Source organism: Macaca nemestrina, chromosome 15 (genome assembly GCF_043159975.1).
Source record: "Macaca nemestrina isolate mMacNem1 chromosome 15, mMacNem.hap1, whole genome shotgun sequence".
NCBI classification, from domain to species: domain Eukaryota; kingdom Metazoa; phylum Chordata; class Mammalia; order Primates; family Cercopithecidae; genus Macaca; species Macaca nemestrina.
In genome coordinates, this window is record NC_092139.1 from 37,462,535 (window position 1) to 37,482,878 (window position 20,344).

The 20,344-nt window shown below is 52.5% G+C and overlaps 2 protein-coding genes across 2 annotated transcripts; both read right to left on the minus strand.

Moving 5' to 3' along the window:
* Nucleotides 1-7,064: 7,064 nt before the first annotated feature.
* LOC105481582 (sperm flagellar 1) lies at nucleotides 7,065-13,562 on the minus strand. Its single transcript, XM_011741255.3, has 7 exons — nucleotides 11,022-13,562; nucleotides 9,267-9,378; nucleotides 8,745-8,901; nucleotides 8,501-8,540; nucleotides 8,296-8,356; nucleotides 7,978-8,101; nucleotides 7,065-7,876 (listed from the first exon to the last, which is right to left on the minus strand). The coding sequence occupies exons 1-7, from the start codon at nucleotides 11,128-11,130 to the stop codon at nucleotides 7,769-7,771; spliced, it is 711 nt and encodes a 236-aa protein (XP_011739557.2). The 5' UTR covers nucleotides 11,131-13,562; the 3' UTR covers nucleotides 7,065-7,768.
* Nucleotides 13,563-13,703: 141 nt separating this feature from the next.
* Nucleotides 13,704-16,603, minus strand: LOC105481581 (centromere protein B). The gene has a single exon (XM_011741253.2). The coding sequence runs from the start codon at nucleotides 16,343-16,345 to the stop codon at nucleotides 14,537-14,539; it is 1,809 nt and encodes a 602-aa protein (XP_011739555.2). The 5' UTR covers nucleotides 16,346-16,603; the 3' UTR covers nucleotides 13,704-14,536.
* Between the last annotated feature and the right edge of the window lie 3,741 nt (nucleotides 16,604-20,344).

A 20,344-nucleotide genomic window follows, 5' to 3' on the forward strand; every position in this document is an offset into this window, starting at 1 on the left:
AGCAGGGCAATGGACTACCAGTCTTCAGTCTCTCCTCTGAGCCATGCCCTTGTAGAGGACAATTTCACAACAACTATCAAGATTACAAATGCATACACACACAAAAAAAGAAAAAAAAAACAGCCTGGTGAAACCCCATCTCTACTAAAAATACAAAAAATTAGCCAGGCATGGTGGCAGGTGCCTGTAATGTCAGCTACCCAGGAGGTTGAGGCAGGAGAATCGCTTGAACCCGGGAGGCAGAGGTTGCAGTGAGCCAAGATAGCGCCATTGCACTGCAGCCTGGGCGATAGTGTGAGACTCCGACTCAAAAAAATAAAAAAGAAAAGAAAAAGAAAAACACAACAAAGATTACAGGTGCATATATTCTTTGATCTAGCAACCCCAGTTCTGGAATTTATCATTCAGATATACTTCCACATGATACTAAATCATGAATGTATGAGGTTATTTATTGTTGCATTCTTGTAATAACAAAAGATTGGAAGTAACTCAAATGTCCATAAATAGAGGACTTCTTAAATAAATTTGGTACAGACAATATAATCTTATATGACTTAAAAAAAAAAAAAAAAGAGGAAGTTTTCAATGTCTTCCCAAGTAGCCAGGATTACAGGCATGAGCCACTATGTCGGGATAATTTTTGTATTTTTAGTAGAGATGGGGTTTTGCAATGTTATCCAGGCTTATCTCGAACTCCTGGCCTCAAGCGATCCACCCACCTCAGCCTCCCAAAATGCTAGGATTACAGGCGTGAGCTACCGTGCCCAACCTGCTAAGGAAAATTTTGTATTAGCTAGGATTCTCCAGAGAAACAGAACCAGGAAAGAGGGCGGATAGGAAAGACTGACATATTATAAGGAATTGGCTCACAAAATTATGGAGTCTGACCAGTCCCAAGAGCTACAGGGTGAGTTGGCAAGTTGGAGACCCAGGAGAGCCAATGGTTTAGTTCCAGTCTGAGTCCAAATACCTGAGAACCAGGAAAGTCAATGATGTAGCTCCAGTCCAAAGGCCAGGAGGTATGAGACCAAGGAAGAATCAATGTTTTAGTTTGAGCCCAAAGGTAAGAAAAAAGCTGATGCTCCCATTCAAAGGCCACCAGGCAATAAAAATTCTCTCTTATTTGGGGAGGGCCAGCCTTTTTCTTCTATTTAGGTCTCAACTGACTGGATGTGGCCCACTCACCTTAGGGAGGGAAATCTGTTTCACTCATCTGCTGATTTGTTTCTTTTTTCCTTTTTTTTTTTTTTTTTTTTTTGAGACGGAGTCTCACGCTGTTGCCCAGGCTGGAGTGCAGTGGCGCGATCTCGGCTCACTGCAAGCTCCGCCTCCCGGGTTCCCGCCATTCTCCTGCCTCAGCCTCCTGAGTAGCTGGGACTACAGGCGCCCGCCACCGCGCCCGGCTAATTTTTTTTGTATTTTTAGTAGAGACGGGGTTTCACTGTGGTCTCGATCTCCTGACCTTGTGATCCGCCCGCCTCGGCCTCCCAAAGTGCTGGGATTACAGGCTTGAGCCACCGTGCCCGGCCTCCTTTTGTTTTTTGAAATGGATTCTCACTCTGTTGCCCAGGCCAGAGTGCAGTGGCATGATCTTGGTTCCCTGCAACCGCCACCTCCCCGGTTCAAGCGATTCTCCTGCCTCAGCCTCTCGAGTAGCTGGAATTACAGGCACTCATCACCCCGCCTGGCTAATTTTTGTATTTTTAGTAGAGATGGGGTTTTCATCATGTTGGCCAGGCTGGTCTTGAATTCCTGACCTCAGGTGATCTGCCCGCCTTGGCCTCCCAAAGTACTGGGATTATATAGGCGTGAGCCACTGCGTCCAGCATTATTTATTTACTTTTGAAACAGGGTCTCACTCTGTTGCCCAGACTGGAGTGCAGTTGCACAATCTTGGTTCACTGCAACCTCCGCCTCCTGGATTCAAGTGATTCTCATGCCTCAGCCTCCTGAGTAGCTGGGATTACAGGCTTGTGCCACCACGCCCAGCTAATTTTTGTATTTTTAGTAGAGATGGGGTTTTGCCATGTTGGCCAGGCTGGTCTTGAACTCCTGACCACCTAGGCAATCCACCCGCCTAGGCCTCCCAAAGTGCTGGGATTACAGGCATGAGCCACCATGCCCAGCCTCATCTGCTGATTTAAATGTTAACCTTAGGCCGGGCGCGATGGCTCACGTCTGTAATCCCAGCACTTTGGGAGGCTAAGGTGGGTGGATCACAAAGTCAGGAGATCGAGACCATCCTGGCTAATAAGGTGAAACCCCGTCTCTACTAAAAATACAAAAATTAGCCGGGTGTGGTGGCGGGCACCTGCAGTCCCAGCTACTCGGGAGGCTGAGGCAGGAGAATGGCGTGAACCCAGGAGGCAGAGCTTGCAGTGAGCTGAGATTGTGCCACTGCACTACAGCCTGGGCAACAGAGCGAGACTCTGTCTCAAAAAATAAATAAATAAATAAATAAATAAATAAATAAATAAATAAATAAATAAAGTTAACCTTAGCCAGGTGCAGTGGTTTACGCCTGTTTTCCCAGCACTTTGGGAGGCCAAGGCAGGCGGTTCATTTGAGCTCAGGTGCTCAGGTCAACATGGCGAAACCCCATCTCTACTAAATATATAAAAATTAGCCAGGCATGGTGGGTTGTGCCTGTAGTCCCAGCTACTCAGGAGGCCGAGGCACAAGAATCACTTGAACCCAGGAGGTGGAGGGTACAGTGAACTGAAATTGTGCCACTACACTCCAGCCTGGGTGACAGAGCAAGACTCTGTCTCAAAAATAAGAGTACGACAAATGTGCATGTTTGTTTATAGTCACATAAAGTCATTCTGGAAGGATACATAAAAACTAAAGATAGACGTTCCCTATTAGAGATGTGCTGGGAACAAGAAAATTTTTCACTTTTTATGTGTTTTTTTAAAATCATATATATGTTTTATCTATTGAAAACATTAAGTAACAAAGTTTAAATAACCTTGCATGCCTTCCTCTCCTGTAGGGTTGTGAACACCAGAGGGAACAAATCATATTTTATACTCACTTTTGTATTCCTGGTATTTAGTACGTAGTAGGTACTCAATAAATATTAGAGGAAAGAACAAATGAATGAACCAGAAGATAGCGGATTTAGTGTCAGTTAGAGAGAGGAGAGGGGCCAAGCACTGTAATCCCCAGCACTTTGGGAGGCCGAGGCAGGAGGCTCACTTGAACATAGGAGTTGGAGACCAGCCTGGGTAACAAAGCGAGATCCTGTCTCTACAAAAAAAAAAAAAAAAAAAAAAAAAGACCAGGTGCAGTGGCTTACACCTGTAATCCCAGCACTTTGGGAGGCCGAGGTGGGTGGATCACCTGAGGTTAGAAGTTCGAGACCAGCTAGATCAACATGGTGAAACACCATCTCTACTGAAAATACAAAAATTAGTTGGGCGTAGTGGCAGGTGCCTGTAATTCCAGCTACTCAGAAGGCTGAGGCAGGAGAATCGTTTGAACCTGGGAAGCGGATGTTGCAGTGAGCCGAGATCATGCCACTGCACTCCAGCCTGGACGACAGAGCGAGACTCTGTCTCATTAAAAAAAAAAAAATTAGTTGGACATGGTGGTATACACCTGTCTTCCCACCTGTTCAGGAGGCTGAGGTGGGAAGATTGGTTGAACCTGGGAGGCCGGGGTTGCAGTTAGCCAAGATTGTGCCACTGCACTCCAGCCTGGGCAACAGAGTAAAACCCTGTCTCTAAAAAAGAAGGGTGTTATGGCTGGGCGCCACCGGCGGCTCACGGCTGTAATCCCAGCACTTTGGGAGGCCGAGGCTGGTGGATCACCTGAGGTCAGGAGTTTGAGACCAGCTTGACCAATATGGTGGAACCCCGTCTCTACTAAAAATACAAAAATTAGCCAGGCATGGTGGCACGTGCCTGTAATCCCAGCTACTGGAGAGGCTGAGACAGGAGAATCACTTGAACCAGGGAGCTGGAGGGTGCAGTGAGCCGAGATCGCACCACTGCACTCCAGCCTGAGTGACAAAGCAATACTCTGTCTCAAAAAAAAAAAAAAAAAAGAAAAAGAAAAAATTTTTAAAAATTTAAAAATAAGGGAGTTATTATCTTATCTAATGTAATCACAAAAGTTGACATCCTATCACATTTGCTGTATTCTACTTATCAGAAGCAAGTCACTAAGTCCAGCCTATATTCAAGGAAAGGGATACACATGGGGGTGACGACCAGGAGTCAGGGATTACTGGGAGCCACGTTAGGAGCTGTCTACCATAAGGAGGAAAAAGCAATGGAAGGATGAAATCTAGGATGGTGGTTATATCTGAGTGGAAGCAAGGGGGAGATGCAAGAAGCACATGGCAGGTGTAAGTTATTTGTAATAATTCCATTCTTGGGGCAGGAGGTGGGTTTATAGGTGTTCATAAGTGAGTTGATTATGGACAAATGGGGAGAGAGTGTCATGAACAAAGGATTATATTTAGTCCCATTCAGTAATATTTAAAATATTCAATAATAAATGAAATAAAAATTGCTGACTACTCCTGACCTTGTTCTGAGCCCCATCCACGCGCTCCACCTGGTCTTAGGTTAACACTGGCTCCACCTGACCCTCCACTTGCCCTGAACTAACCATTAGCCCTTCACACACACTGACCCTTGCTCTAGCACCATGATCTCTCCATAGTCTGCAATGTGCCCCCAGAGTTCTATTTTCTGAAACTTTTATCCATGTAACCTCACCTGTAGGCTGCTATATGTAAAGCTAGTAGGAATGGCTGATGGAGTGGCCCAAGGACCAGGAGACAGGGCAGGCTAATAGTTCTGCCTTAGCAGTAGCACTGTGGGCCCAGAATACAGGTTTGATGACTGGTGTCACAACCTCACCTGTTGGCCTCCTGCATGGCAGAGGCTGGACCAGGTCCTGAAGGTTCTTCCTCTTTGAGGCCTCTGCTCCTGGTATCCAGATATAGCTAAGTCTGTCTCTGAGAAGTGCACCTCTGCCACAGCACCAGGCCTGTAACTCCCTTGTTGGTAGCAGATTATCAACTCTCTCCCTTCCTGGCTTTGATGAAGTAAGCTACCATACTAGAGATGGCCATGTGTCAAGGAAATGACAGTGGCCATCAGCCAACAACCAGTAAAACACTAAAGCCTCTAGTCTGACAGCCCACTAGGAAGTGAATTGAGTCAACAACCAAGTAAGCCTGAAAGCCTAGATCCTTCCCCAGTTGTGCCTTCAGATGAAACTGCAGTTCTGGTTGGCCCTTTGCTTCCAGCCTTGTAGGAAAGAAACACTGAAGCAGAGGACCCAGCCAAGCCTTGCCTGGACTCTTGACCCACAGAAAATGTGAGATATAATAATAAGTATGTGTTGTTCTAAGCTGTTAAATTGGTGGTAATTTGCTACATAGTAAGGGATAACTTGTATAGGTTCTTTTCAATTCTTTTGCTATTACAAAGAGTGCTCCTATAGGCTAGATATGGTGGCTCATGCCTGTAATCCCAGCACTTTGGGAGGCCAAGGCAGGTGGATGATTTGAGGTCAGGAATTTGAGGCCAGCCTGGCCAACATGGTAAAACCTGTCTCTACCAAAAATATTAAAAATTAGCCAGATATGGTGGCATGTGCCTATAATCCCAGCTACTTGGGAGGCTGAGGCAAGAGAATCGCTTGAACTCAGGAGGTGGAGGTTGCAGTGAGCCGAGATCGTGCAACTGCACTCCAGCCTGGACGACAGAGCGAGACTCCATCTCAAAAAAAAAAAAAAGAAAAAACAAACAAACAAAAAGAGTGTTGCTATGAACGTTGCTGTTACATGTCTCCCACAACACAGGACACAAGAGGCTAGGTTTCCTTTGGGTATGTGCTGAGTATATGCCTAGGAACAGAATTGTTGGATCTCAGGATGTTTGTTTTGTTTTGAGACAGAGTCTCATTATGTTGCCCAGGCTGGAGTGCAGTGGTGTGATCTTGGCTCACTGAAACCTCTGCCTCCCAGCTTCAAGCAATTCTCCTGCCTCAACTTCCCAAGTAGCTGGGATTACAGGTGTCTGTCACCACGCCTGGCTAATTTTTTGTATTTTTAATAGAGATGAGTTTTCACCATGTTGGCCAGGCTGGTCTTGAACTCCTGACCTCAAGTGACCCACCCGCCTTGGCCTCCCAAAGTGCTGGGATTACAGGCCTGAGCCACCACGCCCCGATGGATCTTAGGATTTACAAATGTTCCACATTACTGGTAGTCAGAAAACCATTAAAGTTAGGGTCACGCCATGGCTGTAGTGTGTGGGCCAGGGTTAGGAGTAAAGCTTGGCCTCAATCCATTGAAGTTGGGATCATCTGTGGGCAGGGTTGGAGTTGTACAGGAGTAGGGAGGACAGTCCTACAGAGGGCCGGGTTAGGGGTCATACATAGGGTTGACCGTGAGTGCGTGGCAACATTTGGGAAGAATCTGAAACCTGGGTTTGAGGTTGGGTTTGGACAAGGTTGGAGAACACTGTGAGGGTGGGTTTGGGGGTCAATCTAAGGCCAAGGTTAGAAGTTAGGCTGTGGCGGGGTGCGGTGGCTCACGCCTGTAATCCCAACACTTTGGGAGGCCAAGGCGGGTGGATCACGAGGTCAGGAGATCGAGGCCATCCTGACTAACATGGTGAAACCCTGTCTCCACTAAAAATACAAAAAAAAAAAATTAGGCGTGGTGGCGGGCACCTGTAGTCCCAGCTACTCAGGAGGCTGAGGCAGGAGAATGGCGTGAACCCGGGAGACGGAGCTTGCAGTGAGCTGAGATCTCGCCACTGCACTCCAGCCTGGGTGACGGAGCGAGATTCCGTCGCAAAAAAAAAAAAAAAAAAAAAAGTTAGGCTGTCATCCTGCCCATAACCTGACCCCTGGTGATATCATCAACCTACCAAGCTGTGGCCACACAGGACCCAGCCACCCACAAGATGAGACCCACTCTGGGTCCAGAAAGCTCTTTCACTCAAGGCGGAGGTGGGGAGATCGAGGACAAGGGAAGCAGAAACTCGCTCCCCTCAGAGATCAATGCAGAAAGAGAAGGCAGGCACAGGAAATGGAACAGAACACTAACTTTAATGGGGCAGCCCTGAGCCTTATCCTTCAAACCTTCCCCCTCAGTACTCCGTGTGCGAGGAGGGAGGGGCGACTGCTACAGGCACATCGTTGATGTCCTCCCTTCTCCTGGCGATCCCACTCCTCACCCTTTCCTCTCCAGCTGCTGCGGTCTCCATCGCCGAGGTGGGTCCCAGGTAAGCTCCCAGGAGGGGCAGGGGAGCCCCTCAGCGACCCAGGGCAGATTCCCCCATGGCTGAGGGCATGGGGAACTAGCCCGGGTGGAGACGCAGCCGTCCTCGGAGCTGCGCGGGTACCTGATTCTGGGGGTGTGGACAGAGCCAGGGGACCGCCCCCCAAGGCCCAGCGCGGGGGGCTGTAAGGCCGGGCCCGAGGTGTTGGACACTGCTTTGGGGGGCAGGCTAGGTCTCTGCACGTGGCTTCTGGGCTCTGGAAAGCGGTCCATTCTCCTGACCCGGATGGAGTGGGAGGAGGCGGCTCAGTCCCGGGCCTCCGCTCCCAGAGTTCCTGTCCCACCTCCTCCCACGCTCACCCATCCCAAGGAAGGAGGGCACTCGGGCCCCAAGAGGCTCCTGAGAGCAGCGGGCTCCGCCCTCCCAGTGGTCTGTCCATCGGTGGGCGGGTCGGGCGCGGAGTCGGGGCTCTGGCGGGTACCGGAGCGTCCCCGCGCGGCCCGGGCAGCCGCTCACCGCTGCTTCCGCTCTGCCTGCTGGAGCCGCCGGGAGAGGTCTTCGATCCGCACGTTCTTGAGCTGGAGCAGGTGCTCCAGGCGCCTTACCTTCATCTGCAGGACCTAAGCCGCGCCGCACAAGGGTCAAGTCCGGCGGCCTGCTCCCTCCTACCTGGCCTCTGCTAGCCACGACTCCCCACCCGCAGCCTTCCTAGACCCCTCACCTGCACGGTCTCCTGCGAGGCCAACAGCTCCTGCTCCTTTTCAGCGATCTGGAGGACGAAGCTCGGGTCGCCCTGCAACGCCTGGTTATATGCCGGAGGCCGAGGCGCCGGCGGCCGTACCCCGCTGGGGTGGGAAGCAGCTTAGCGGAGGCTTGGACCTCGGGTCCTACACTCACCCTTCCAGTGCCCTCGACCAGGCCTTCCCTTCTCCCCCTCTAGCCCCTTTCGTGCCTCAAGCTCAGCCTACCCTGCCCCCCAACCCCAGCTGTGTGCAGAGATCACCAGCCTGATGAAGTCGGGAACTCCCAGCTTCTTTACCTGAGCTGACCCTCTCCCTGGGGGTCCAGGGCACCTTCACCTCGGGCCTTCTGGGATAAACCTGAGACAAGGCAAGTGGAGGAATGACTGTGCTGGAGTCTCACTTTCCTGCTTCCCTGGCCCCAGTTCCACTCTCACAAGCGACAGGAAGAAGGACAGAAGGAAAGCTCCACTGGGGAGGAAGAAATGGAAAAGGCCACCTTACCCACATCCATGTAGCCACTGCCATCCTGGGGAGCCAGCTCCTGAAAGAACCCCGGGGTCCGCTGTGAGCCCAGGCTCAGTCATCCCCAAGGAGCCCTATGTCCCTTCCACCGGCCCCCAGGCCAGACTCTATTAGCCAAGCACCCCTCCCCCACACTTATCACCCAGGCTGGCCTTTCTGTGGTCCGGGGAGTGCCCCCCACCCAGCCCCCAGAGCAGTGGGAGAAGCTCGAGCGGGGTGGCACCTGTAAGGAGCCAGTGCCCTGCTTCCTGCGCCTGCGCCTCTCCTCCAGGCGCTGCCTCAGCGGTATAAGCACCAGCTCCACCACACCTGGGGCGCACTCTGCGATCTTGCGCATCACGTCATCCGGTACTGAAAAGTTCAGCCTCTTCAGCACCTTCCTGAGGGGTAGACACAGGGATAGCGGATTGGGTCCTGGGGAAATGAAGCGAGGGGACGGAGGGAGAGGGAAGGGGGCATGGTGGTTGCAGTTCTGAGTGCACAGCCCTGGGGGAGTGGAAGGGCATTGCATCTGAGCTTCCTTGTGTGGGTGTCCCGAGGTTCCTTGCCTCCTTCCGAATAGAATAGTCTTTTCATTTTGTAATCGGACGAATTCTGTCTGCGTTGACCCTCCCCACCCTGCCACCAAAACAGTCTCAGCCTGGGCAACCAAGACCATAGGAGATGATGGGGCTGGGGTAGTCCTTCCTGGGAACCCAGAGTGGGGGCTAGAGATTCCCACTCCTGCACCCAGGTATTCTGTTACCTGTTCAGATGACCCCAGTTGCTGAGTTTCTGCTGGAGAGAGTTGGCGGGGACATAATTGTGCATCTCCACCATCTTGGGGAAGTAAAACTTGATGACCTCTGCAACTAGGACTGAGGGAGAGGGGAGCAGATATGGAAGGTGGGGGCATGGGTAAGGAAGGAAGAGGGGAGAGAAGGTGGGTGGGAGAATCAGGCATGGCAGAGCAGTGGAACCCAATGGAGGGGTGGAGATGCAGAAAGGGGAAGGATAAGGAGGGAGACAAAAACATTAAGATTAGTCATAGGTAGAGGAGACTAAGTCTCCAGCATACCTCAGAGGAGCTGCATCCCTTCCCCATGAATTTAGGAACGGGAATACTGAGTCCCTGGTCCTCTAGTAGAGAATGAGTCAGCCAGCGCAGTGGCTCACATCTATAATCCCAACATTTTGGGAGGCTGAGGCAGGCGTATCACCCGAAGCCAGGAGTTCGAGAACAGCCTGGCCAACATGGTGAAACCCCATCTCTACTAAAAATACAATAATTAGGCCAGGCGTGGTGGCTCAAGCCTGTAATCCCAGCACTTTGGGAGGCCGAGACCATCCTGGCTAACACAGTGAAACCCCGTCTCTACTAAAAAATACAAAAAACTAGCCGGGCGAGGTGGCGGGCGCCTGTAGTCCCAGCTACTCGGGAGGCTGAGGCAGGAGAATGGTGTAAACCCGGGAGGCGGAGCTTGCAGTGAGCCGAGATCCAGCCACTGCGCTCCAGCCTGGGTGACAGAGCAAGACTCTGTCTCAAAAAAAAAAAAAAAATACAATAATTAGCTGGGTGTGGTGGTGCATGTAATCCCAGCTACTTGGGTGGCTGAGGCAGAAGAATCGCTTGAACTTAGAAGGTGGAGGTTGCAGTGAGCTGAGATCATGCCACTGCACTCCAGCCTGGGCAACAAGAAAAAAAAAAAAAAAAAGAGAGAGAGAGAGAACAAGTCTCCAAGAGAGGCTTTCAGGAGCCCAGGGAATTCACATGGATGCATGATACACACACACACACTCCAACACCACAGTTCCAGGAGAGTAAAAGAGTCACATAAGCAGAGACACATGTGATAAGATCTCTCTACATATAGATACATAGGGCAGAATGTGTAGACACATAGAACAAACACATGCTAGGCACACATGTAAAACACACATAAACAGAAGCACAAAAAGCCACATATGCACACAGCCTCCCCAAATATAGAGATGCACAGAAGTACTTGACATGAGATGACAGGTAAGTATTTGTGTCACTGAGACCCCAGGAGACATTCCTAGAAATACAAACACCTTCACAAGCACAAAGAAACACAAGCACACAAACCCCCACAAATACAGGACTAAACATGTCAACACACATATGAACACACACATGTGAACACACACATACTCAGACTCCCACAAGTCAAATATAGAACACATAGCAATGAGTGAGCATACAGAAATGCACAAATAAATATGCAGACACATATCTTAATCACTAATGTCCCTGGAGGGAGTTAGAGGCACATCCCCCCACATGCACGCAGGATAGAACATGTAGACATACATATATGGGCACACATCGTTCACACACAGATGCAAATAGAAAACAAGCACACACGTCTACAATCTGAAGTCCCAGGAGACAGATTCCTCCCCACCCCTACACGCACACAAACACAAAGAGTTTGCACAGAGACCCATCACACACGAACATACAGGACAGAACATGCAGACACACAGGGGCACACACCTCCATCACTAAAGTCCCGGGAGAGGTTTCGCTTGGGCCGGGACAGAGGTATGTTGTCTACCCACAGGTACAGCTGGTGCAGCGCCTCCTCGTCCACGCTGCTCGCCATTGGCGTCCTCAAGGCCTGGCCGCCCCGGCGGTGCCGGGTCCAGCCCCAGCCTCACGACCCTTCAGGCGCTTCCTTTCTTGCCACTGCAGAAGCCCGTAACTGCCTCTGCCTGCCTAATCCAGAGACTCACGTCCCAGCTGGGAGCGGCCATATTGTTTTCTGAAACCATGGAAACCATCCTCTGCCTCGCCTGGGAGCAAAGACTTCTGGGAGTTGTAGTTTTATCCCCTCCCCGCTACCTCCTCTCAGGCCCAAGCTTTGAAAAGGCGGTTAGCTGTCCTTTTCTTCTTCCCAAGAAAGCATCACTTCTGTGCCCACGCCACCTGCTGACCAGTCACTCACCCACTTTGGGACCAGCCAAAGCCAATCAGACCCTCAGAATTCCTGCATCTGCACACCTAGGGTGGGGATTCCCCTTCTTGGCCCTTTAGCCCTTTAGTCCCAAATGAAGGGAGCACTCCAGTGTTTGTCAGCTTTATTTGGGGGTGCACTGTTGATAATCTGCCACCCAACTGGATTGCGTGGTACAACTGCTTCCTGCTTCGTCCCTCTCCAAAACTCTATGCTCATGGGGTCATCGCCACTCGCCCTTCCCAGCAGTGTTCTAGTGGGGTATTTAATAGGTAACCCAGACTCCCAGGGAGAACACCAGAGTTCAAGGCCAGTACCTTGGGCAGGTCATTTAACTTCTTAACTCCATTTCCTCCTTTGTGAAATGACGATGGTTCTCACTTATTTGTCCCAAACCCCTCATCTCCCATCAATGAGCTAGCTATTCTTCCATGGATTAGAAATTCATTTCAGGCAGGGCACAGTGGCTCACGCCTGTAATCCCAGCACTTTGGGAGGCCGAGGTGAGCAGATCACCTGAGCTCAGTAGTTCGAGACCAGCCTTGCCAACATGGCAAAACCCCGTCTCTACTAAAAATGCAAAAAAGTTAGCCAGGTGTGGTGGCGGGTGCCTGTAATCCCAGCCACTGAGGAGGCTGAGGCAAGAGAATCGCCTGAACCCGGGAGTCAAAGGTTGCAGTGAGCTGAGATCGTGCTATTGTACTCCAGCCTAGGTGACAGAGCGGGACTCCATCTCAAAAAAAAAAAGAAAGAAAGAAAGAAAGAAAGAAAAATTCATTGCAGTACCCAGTTTCATTCCAAAACAGCACTACCCTTAGGAGGGTTAGGAATATGGGTCCCTCCTTAGTGAAGAGGTACTTCTAGAGTCAGGATGGGAAAACAGCTTGACTAACCGCGTGGCCTTGGGCACCTGATCAGACCTCTGCCTGGTTTCTCTTGGCTTTACCTACCTTATAGGGGCTTTGTGAGCATCTAAAGCATTTAGCACAGAACAGGGCCCCTATTAGTATCAGGTGGTACTATCATTAATGAGACAGTCTCAGTTCCAGCAAGAAGTGTTCTTTTTCACAGGAGACAAATGGAAGTAATTCGCCTTGTTGGAACCTGCGGTGAGGGAGCTGGGTTAAACAAGAGCACCTGGGCAAGCAGGCCATGCTCCCTCCTGCTCACTCCAGAGCAGGTGGGGCTTACTTGTAGCTTTCTGGTCTCCAACTCCAGGGTTCGGATTTGGGGTGGGAAGGTGGTGGCAAGGGGGATCCCAACTACTTTTTGTTGTCACTTCAAAGTCCTCAAGGCCTGGAGGGGATTCCTGAATGCCAGAAGTGCAGGCCAAGAGTAGAAGTCACACCCATTTCTAGTTTTAAAGTCATATATAGTGGTGTTGATTTTCCACAAGGGGCAATAACCAGGGCATGCCAGGGACAAGAGATGAACTGGATACTCCCCCATTAACATTCCCAGTGTTGGAGGAGAAACTTGGTGGTGAGGGCGGGCTGGGGCTGGGAAGGAAACAAGAAGTGATGTGCCAGCCTCAGGTGAGGTGGGAAAACCGGTTTGGGGCCCAGAGCTGCCAGCCTTGCTTAAGCCCAGGCCCTTCCCTGGTTGGAACCGCTGGGGCCTCAGTGAGGAAGGGGTAGGGAGGGGCTGACTCTGAAAGGAAAAAGGGTAGGATCAGCAAAGGGACCTGACCTCACCTTTGTACTGGGGCCCCCCTGGAAGGCACTGCACAGGGAGTGACCAACTCATTCTCTGCCTCTTGGGGCTGCAATCTGTTCCTAGCAATTTCACCTTCCTCCTGCCACTGTGCCCAGAGGTGGCCACCAGGCTTGGAGATGCCAATCACTGAAAGGCCTAAAGGGCTCTCTCTTAAGGCACCAAAGGTAAACCAAAGGTGCCCTATATGCCCCTCCAAACTCCAATCTGGACCCCAGAAGCTGCCCCAACACTCCTTTCTGTCCTGACTTCACTCCTGCAAAGGCCTTCAAACCAGCCTCCGTAGGCCTAGTCCCCATGTGCATATTGATTTGCCCCCAGAGACTGATGGCTCCCTCCCTCCTGCCCCAGCCAAGTGATCCCAAGCTTGAGGTCTCCTCCTGCCCCTCTTCGGGTCAGGGCCACCCTCTCCACTTGCCTCCATGTCCCACCAAAGCAAGGACCAAAGGAAGCCAGGACAAATATGTCCCCCAAGACAGACGCAAGCCCAGACCATGAAGGATGCACCCTTGGCTGTTAAAATGTTCACCCCCACAAAAGGGGAGTGGACAGATTTATTGAAATCAAACTGAGAAAGGAGCAGCTGGATGGCTGGACTCTGGGCCCAGCCCCAGGCCCCTCTGCCCAGGATGGGACCCTGCCAGAGAGGGAGGAGAGGCATGGGGCCTGCAGCTGCCCACAAAAGGGAAGCGCCCATTGTCACTCCCATGGTGGGGGACCTCTTGGAAACCTCCAATCTGGAGAGAAAACCAAGGGCCAAAGTCACATGGACAGGGCCAGAGAAAGGGACTGGGGAGGTGGAAAGCAGGCAGAAGCAGGCTCAGGAGCCTGTGGTGAGTTAAACTGTGCTTCTCGAGGCGGCCCGGGGGGTGGGGGTAGGGGCTGCCAGCCTTGCAGGGGGCCTAGGCTGGACCTTCCTCTGGAGCCCTTCCCAGAATGGCTTTGGGGTCCCCCCTGCACCAAAGACCTGGTGGCAGAGGGGAGAGGCACTCTCCGGCCGGGAACCTCCAGGGCCCACCCCTGGCTGCTGCTGTGGTTAGTCCACTGAGGGCACGGTGTGGTAGCACCGGACAGCTCCCCACCCGCCCCACCTGGTCCCCTGAGCCCAGGGCCAAATGGGGAGGAAAGAGGATTCTGAGAAAGAGGCAATAAGCAGGCAGTGAGGCTGAACTCAGCCCCCGGCCCAGCCGAGGTGACCAGGCCTGTTGCAGGGCCAGGGGAAGCATTACTAAAGGATCTGGGGCTCCACACTCTGGCTCCATGCACAGCGGGTGCCCAGAGAGTCCTCTGCCCTGGGGTGGTGCTGCCAATCTAGGTTGGGGGCATAGCTAGGTCCAGTGACTCAGCTTTGATGTCCAAGACCCCGAACTCCCGCCTGCCTGGCATGGTTCTTCCTGGTCACGTGAACCAGATCATGTTCCAAGTGGAGGATGTGGCTCTGCACGCGGTCGTCAATGGGGAAGGAGGTCAGGTACCTCTTGACCATGGCAAAGTAAGCCATGGCCTCCCCAAAGCTGGGTACAGGCACCTCATCACCATCCTCCTCATCATCATCGTCATCTTCATCATCCTCTTCCTCATCGTCCTCCTCTTCCTCACTGTCCGAATCAGAGTCCTCCCCACCTTCCAGGAAATGCAGAGTAGGGCACTGGGCCTCCTCCTGGGTACCATAACCCCCGAAGCTGCCACCGGCCTCCACTACTCCCTGGGCCCAGTCCTCAGCCTCCAAGCCCTCAGAGGAGCTCTCCTCATCTTCCTCCTCTTCTTCATCACTGTCATCAACATCACCCTCCTCCTCTACCTCCTCTTCCTCCCCCAATTCCTCTCCTTCCCCTGCTTCCTCCTCCTCCTCCTCTCCTTCCTCCTCCTCTTCCTCTCCTTCACCCTCCTCCTCCTCCTCCTCCTCTTCCTCCTCCTCCTCCTCTTCCTCTTCCTCCCCCTCGCTCTTGAGGGAAGTGGTGATGGTGGCATTAGGGCCACCCCCAAAGCCAGCCTCACGAAAGCAGGCGGCTATGTCCGAAGGCTCCACTGCCTGCCAGGCGGCAGCCACAAAGTGCAGGGCCTCCGTGAGACCCAGCTGCAGGCCTGAGCGATCCTGGCCCTCTAGCGCGGCCATGGCCTTGAGCAGCATGGCCTGGCGGTAGTGGCCCTTCACCTGCTGGACCACTCCCCTCTCCAGCGGATGCACGGTGCCCGGCGGGAAGAAGGCCAGCTGCACATGCCGCAGGCCCGAGGTGTCCAAGGACTGAGCAGCCAAGCGGCCGGCCAGCAGTAGGACCCGGCGAGACTCTGCAGCCATTCGGGTGTCCAGGGCCTTCAAGTACTTGGCCAGGGCCTGGGTAGTGACACCACCCTTAGAGTTGGCGGTGTAGTCGCAGGGCAGGCCGGCTTGGCCTGCGCGAGGCTTGGCCGACTTGCCGGCCACCAGCGGGGGCAGCTTCTCGCTGCCATCGGCATTGGCGCACAGCAGGACGCTCAGGCGCTGGGTGGCTTGACGCGGCCGTCCGTCGCCTCCGCACAGCCCCGCGGCCTGGTCGGGCAGAAAGTCGTACCATAGACTGGTCTCGGTGGCGCTGAACACGTCCTGCGAGGCGTAGCCCTCGGCCACCGACGGCGGCTGCTCCTCCCGAGCGCGCCAACCAGTAGTGCTCCCGCCACTGCCCTCCGAGGGCACCGCGGCCGGGCTGGCAGGCGCCGCCGGGGTGCGGGGGGCAGCGTTTCGCGCGCGGGCGCGGGCCACGCCGCTGCAGGACACCACGCCGTGGCGTCGGCGGAAGCGGTCCAGCCAGCCGTTGGAGGCGGTGAAGTCGTCCATGCCCAGCTCCTCGGCTATGCGCAGCGCCTTCTCCTTGAGGATGATGCCCTTGACCGGCAGGCCGGCGGCGCGGATCTGCTGAAACCAGGCGATGAGCAAGCCCTCGAGCTTGTCGTAGGGAGACAGCTTGTTGGTCTTGCGGCAGGTGGAGGCCACCCCGTACTTGCGCTCCGACGCCAGGATGGCGCGCTTGTTCTTCAGGATCGTGCTCAGTGTGGACGGCGGGATGTTGAAGCGCCGCGCGATCTCGCCCTTGCGCAGGTCCGGATTCTCTTCCACCTCCTGGATGATCCGTGACTTCTCCCGGAACGTCAGCTGTCGCCGCTTGGGGCCCATCCCGGCGCGCCCCCCGCCCCGGGGCCCGGCGCCGCCGCCGCCGCCCCGGGGCGGGGGGCCCGGGCCCGTGGCGGGGGGCACCTGGCGGCCTCTCCCGCGCGCCCCGCCCGAGACAAAGCGGCTCGCGGGCGCGGCGGCTGGGCGACGACCCGGCCGGGCCGGGGGCACCTCCGGGGGCGCCGGCGGGCGCGTCGCCGGGCGGAGGGCGGCAGGCGACGGGCGCAGGCGAGGGCGGGCGGCGCGGGCGCGGAAGGCAGGAAGTACCGCGGCGCGGGGAGCTGGGAGCGCGGCGAGCGGGGCGGAGCGGGCGGAGCGGGATCTCGCGGGAAGCGTGGGGACGCCCGGCACCGCCTCCCCGCCCTCGGCGCCCACCCCCTTCCCGTCGCCAGGACATACCGCGCGGGGGCGCTGCGGCCTGCGGGACCTTCCCGTGCTGCGGCCTCGGGCGACCCGGCAGCGACGCGGGCGGGGACGCGGTGCATCGCTACTGCGCCCGGCGGTCAGCGACTTGCGGCTCAAAAAGGATAAGAAACAGGGTTTTTTTGTTTTTTTTTAAATTAAGGTAAAAAAACCCACTTTTTTTTTTTTTTTTTTTTTTTTTTTTTTTTTTTTGCGGAAACTGAAAAATTCAAGAAGTTGAAAAACGCCTTTCACATCACCTAGAGAGATGCACAGGTAACATTTTGATACATTTCCTTCCAGTCTTTTCTCTAGACGCATGTAGTTTTCTTTTTTAAAATTTATTATATAAAACTGGCATCAGGCTGTATAGACTGTATATCTGGCATCTCCTGCTGTTTTACCTGGCATCAAGTAGTGAGAATTTTGCCATATCGGTATCATTGCCAACACGCTTTTTAATGATTGTGTAGCTTTCCAACTATGAATGAACACTAGCGTATGTAACCTATTGTTACACCCTTAAGTTATTTTTGTAATCAACATTACAGTTGTAAATCTATTTGATGGTGCTAATGACATTTTTAAAGTTCTAGTAATCCCAAAACCCACAGATAAACACTCATAACATCTTGGTGTGTCACTTTCTGGGCTTTTCCATGCCTATAGCCATAAATATATGTGTTTGCACTTACAGAAATAACATCATGGATGTATGTAAGTGTGAATCCCTGAAGCCTCCCTCTCCTGCAGCAAAACATTAAAATGCCAAGCTCTTAAAACAATGAACGGGCCGGGCACGCTGGTTCACGCCTGTAATCCCAGAACTTTGGGAGGCCGAGGCGGGTGGATCACGAGGTCAGGAGATCGAGACAATCCTGGCTAACACGGCGAAACCCCGTCTCTATTAAAACACACAAAAAAATTAGCCGGGCGTGGTGGCGGGCGCCTGTAGTCCCAGCTACTCGGGAGGCAGAGGCAGGAAAATGGCATGAACCCAGGAGGCGGAGCTTGCAGTGAGCCGAGAACGCACCACTGCACTCCAGCCTGGGGGAAAGAGCGAGACTCCGTTTCAGGAAAAAAAAAAAAAAAAAAATGAACGTATAGCTGTGTGTTTTTGTTTTGTTTTGTTTGTTTGTTTTGGGTTTTTTTTGTTTTTTTGTGTGTGTGTGTTTTGAGATGGAGTCTTGCTCTGTTGTCCAGGTCCAGATTAGAGGTCACTGGTGCGATCTTGGCTCACTGCAAGCTCCGCCTCCCGAGTTCACGCCATTCTCCTGCCTTAGCCTCCGGAGTAGCTGGGACACGGGTGCCCGCCACCACACGCGGTTAATTTTTTGTATTTTTAGTAGAGACGAGGTTTCACCGTGTTAGCCAGGATGGTCTTGATCTCTTGACCTCGTGATCCGCCGGCCTCGGCCTCCCAAAGTGCTGGGATTACGGGCGTGAGCCACCGCGCCCGGCCAACTGTGTTTTTAAAAATCTCTTAGGGCAGCACCAAGGGGAACTCCAGCAGTTGGCAGAGAGGAAGGCTGTGACCCAGGGGGACAGGCTGAGGACCTAGGGCTGGATAAAGTTGTGGGTGAGTGTAGACAAAGAAGAAAAGAAGACCAAGGACAGTGCCCTGGGTCCTCCAAGGTTAAAGGCTCAAGAAAGAGGCCAGGTGCAGTGGCTCACCTCTGTAATCCCAACGCTTTAGGAGGCTGAAGCAGGCAGACCACCTGAGGTCAGCAGTTCAAGACCAGCCTGGCCAATATAGTGAAGCTCTGTCTCTACTAAAAATACAAAAAATTAGCCAGGTGTGGTGGCATTCACCTGTAGTCCCAGCTATTTGGGAGGCTGAGGCAGGAGAATCGCTTGAGCCTGGGAGCAGAGGTTGCAGTGAGCCAAGATCATGCCACTGCACTCCACCCTGGGCAACAGAGTGAGACTCCATCTCAAAAAAAAAAGAAAGAAAGAAAAAGAGAAGGAAAGAAAGAACCAAATAGAGACTCTTGAAGTGGAGGAGCCCGTGAAGCAGGAGAAAAACCAGGCTGCTGTGGCATTCTGGAAGCCAAAGGAAGAAAGTGTAACTTACTGCTGTTTTAGTGCAAATTTCCGTTTTCATGTTTCTTGGCCGTTTGAATCCTGTGAATTTTCTAGTCATATCCTTTGACCATGTGTTTGTCTTTTTCTTGACTTTTAGGAGCTCTTTACATGCTCTGAAGAAAAAAATCTTCGTTAAGTATGTGCAAATGTTTTCTCCCAGTCTGCTACTTGTCTCACTTAGCTTAGGGAATCTTTTGGATATGAGAAAATTTTAATCTTCAATCTGTCAATTTTTTCCTTATTGCTTCGGGGTTTTGTGTCTTACTTAGAGAGGCCTTCCCTATCCCTGAGATATAAAAGATATTCTTTTAATCTCAAGGTCCAGAAGAACACGGGGAGACTTTTCCAGAGCACTGCTTGGCCCAAGAGGAGTGTGTGGTCACTGGACAAAAATGAATCTAAGATTACCTGGATGAGAGCTCTTTACCATGCGTCTTTTCTTTCTTTCTTTCTTTCCTCTCTTTCCTCTCCTTCCTTCCTTCCCTTCTTTCTCTCTTTCTCTTTTCCTTCCTTTCCTTCCTTCTTTCCTTCCTTCCTCCCTTTCTTCCCTTCTTTCTCTCTTTCTTTCTCTTTTCCTTCCTTTCCTTCCTTCTTTCCTTCCTTCCTCCCTTTCTTCCCTTCTTTCTCTCTTTCTTCCTCTCTTTTCCTTCCTTTCCTTCCTTCTTTCCTTCCTTCCTTCCTTTCTCTTCCTTTCCTTTCCTGTGGCCCCTCTTTGGTGCCATACAAAGGGCGTTGGCACAACCACTTCCAGGATAGAAAAGAAGCCACGCACATCATATGCTGATAGCATAGCCACTTCCAGATACCTCGTCTACCCTTTGCCTATAGCAGTGCATGGGGCCCATTTCCATCCCCTCTCAAGTGACCATTTCCCCCAGCAATCCATCTGAGGCCCTGGGATCCCCCACCTCTTTATGTAAGTCCCAGCTTTCTGCTGTTAGGACTGTTTGGGAAATCCATAACTCACCTTCTCTTCTTTTGGTCCAGGCTGCCCTTCAGGCCCCTCAGCAAGCTTTCCATTCTCCTTTTGTTTGTTTATTTGAGACAGGGTCTGATTCTGTCACCCAGGATGGAGTACAGTTCCACAGTCATAGTTCATTGCAGCCTCAGACTCCTCAGGAGCTAGGACTACAGGCATGAGGCACCATGCCTGGCTAAGTTTTAATTTTCTTTTTTTTTTTTTTTTTGAGATGGAGTCTCACTGTTGCCTAGGCTGGAGTGCAGTGGCGCGATCTCAGCTCACTGCGACCTCCACCTCCCTGGTTCAAGTGATTCTCCTGCTTCAGCCTCCTGAGTAGCTAGGATCACAGGCATGTACCACCACACCCGGCTTAGTTTTGTATTTTTAGTAGAGACAGGGTTTCACCATGTTGGCCAGGCTAGTCTCAAACTCCTGACCTCAAGTGATCCGTCTGCCTTGGCCTCCCAAAGTGCTGGGATTACAGCTGTGAGCCACCTCACCCAGCCAAAAACTAAATGAATAATAAATAATAAAAATAAAGAAAAAAAATTGGC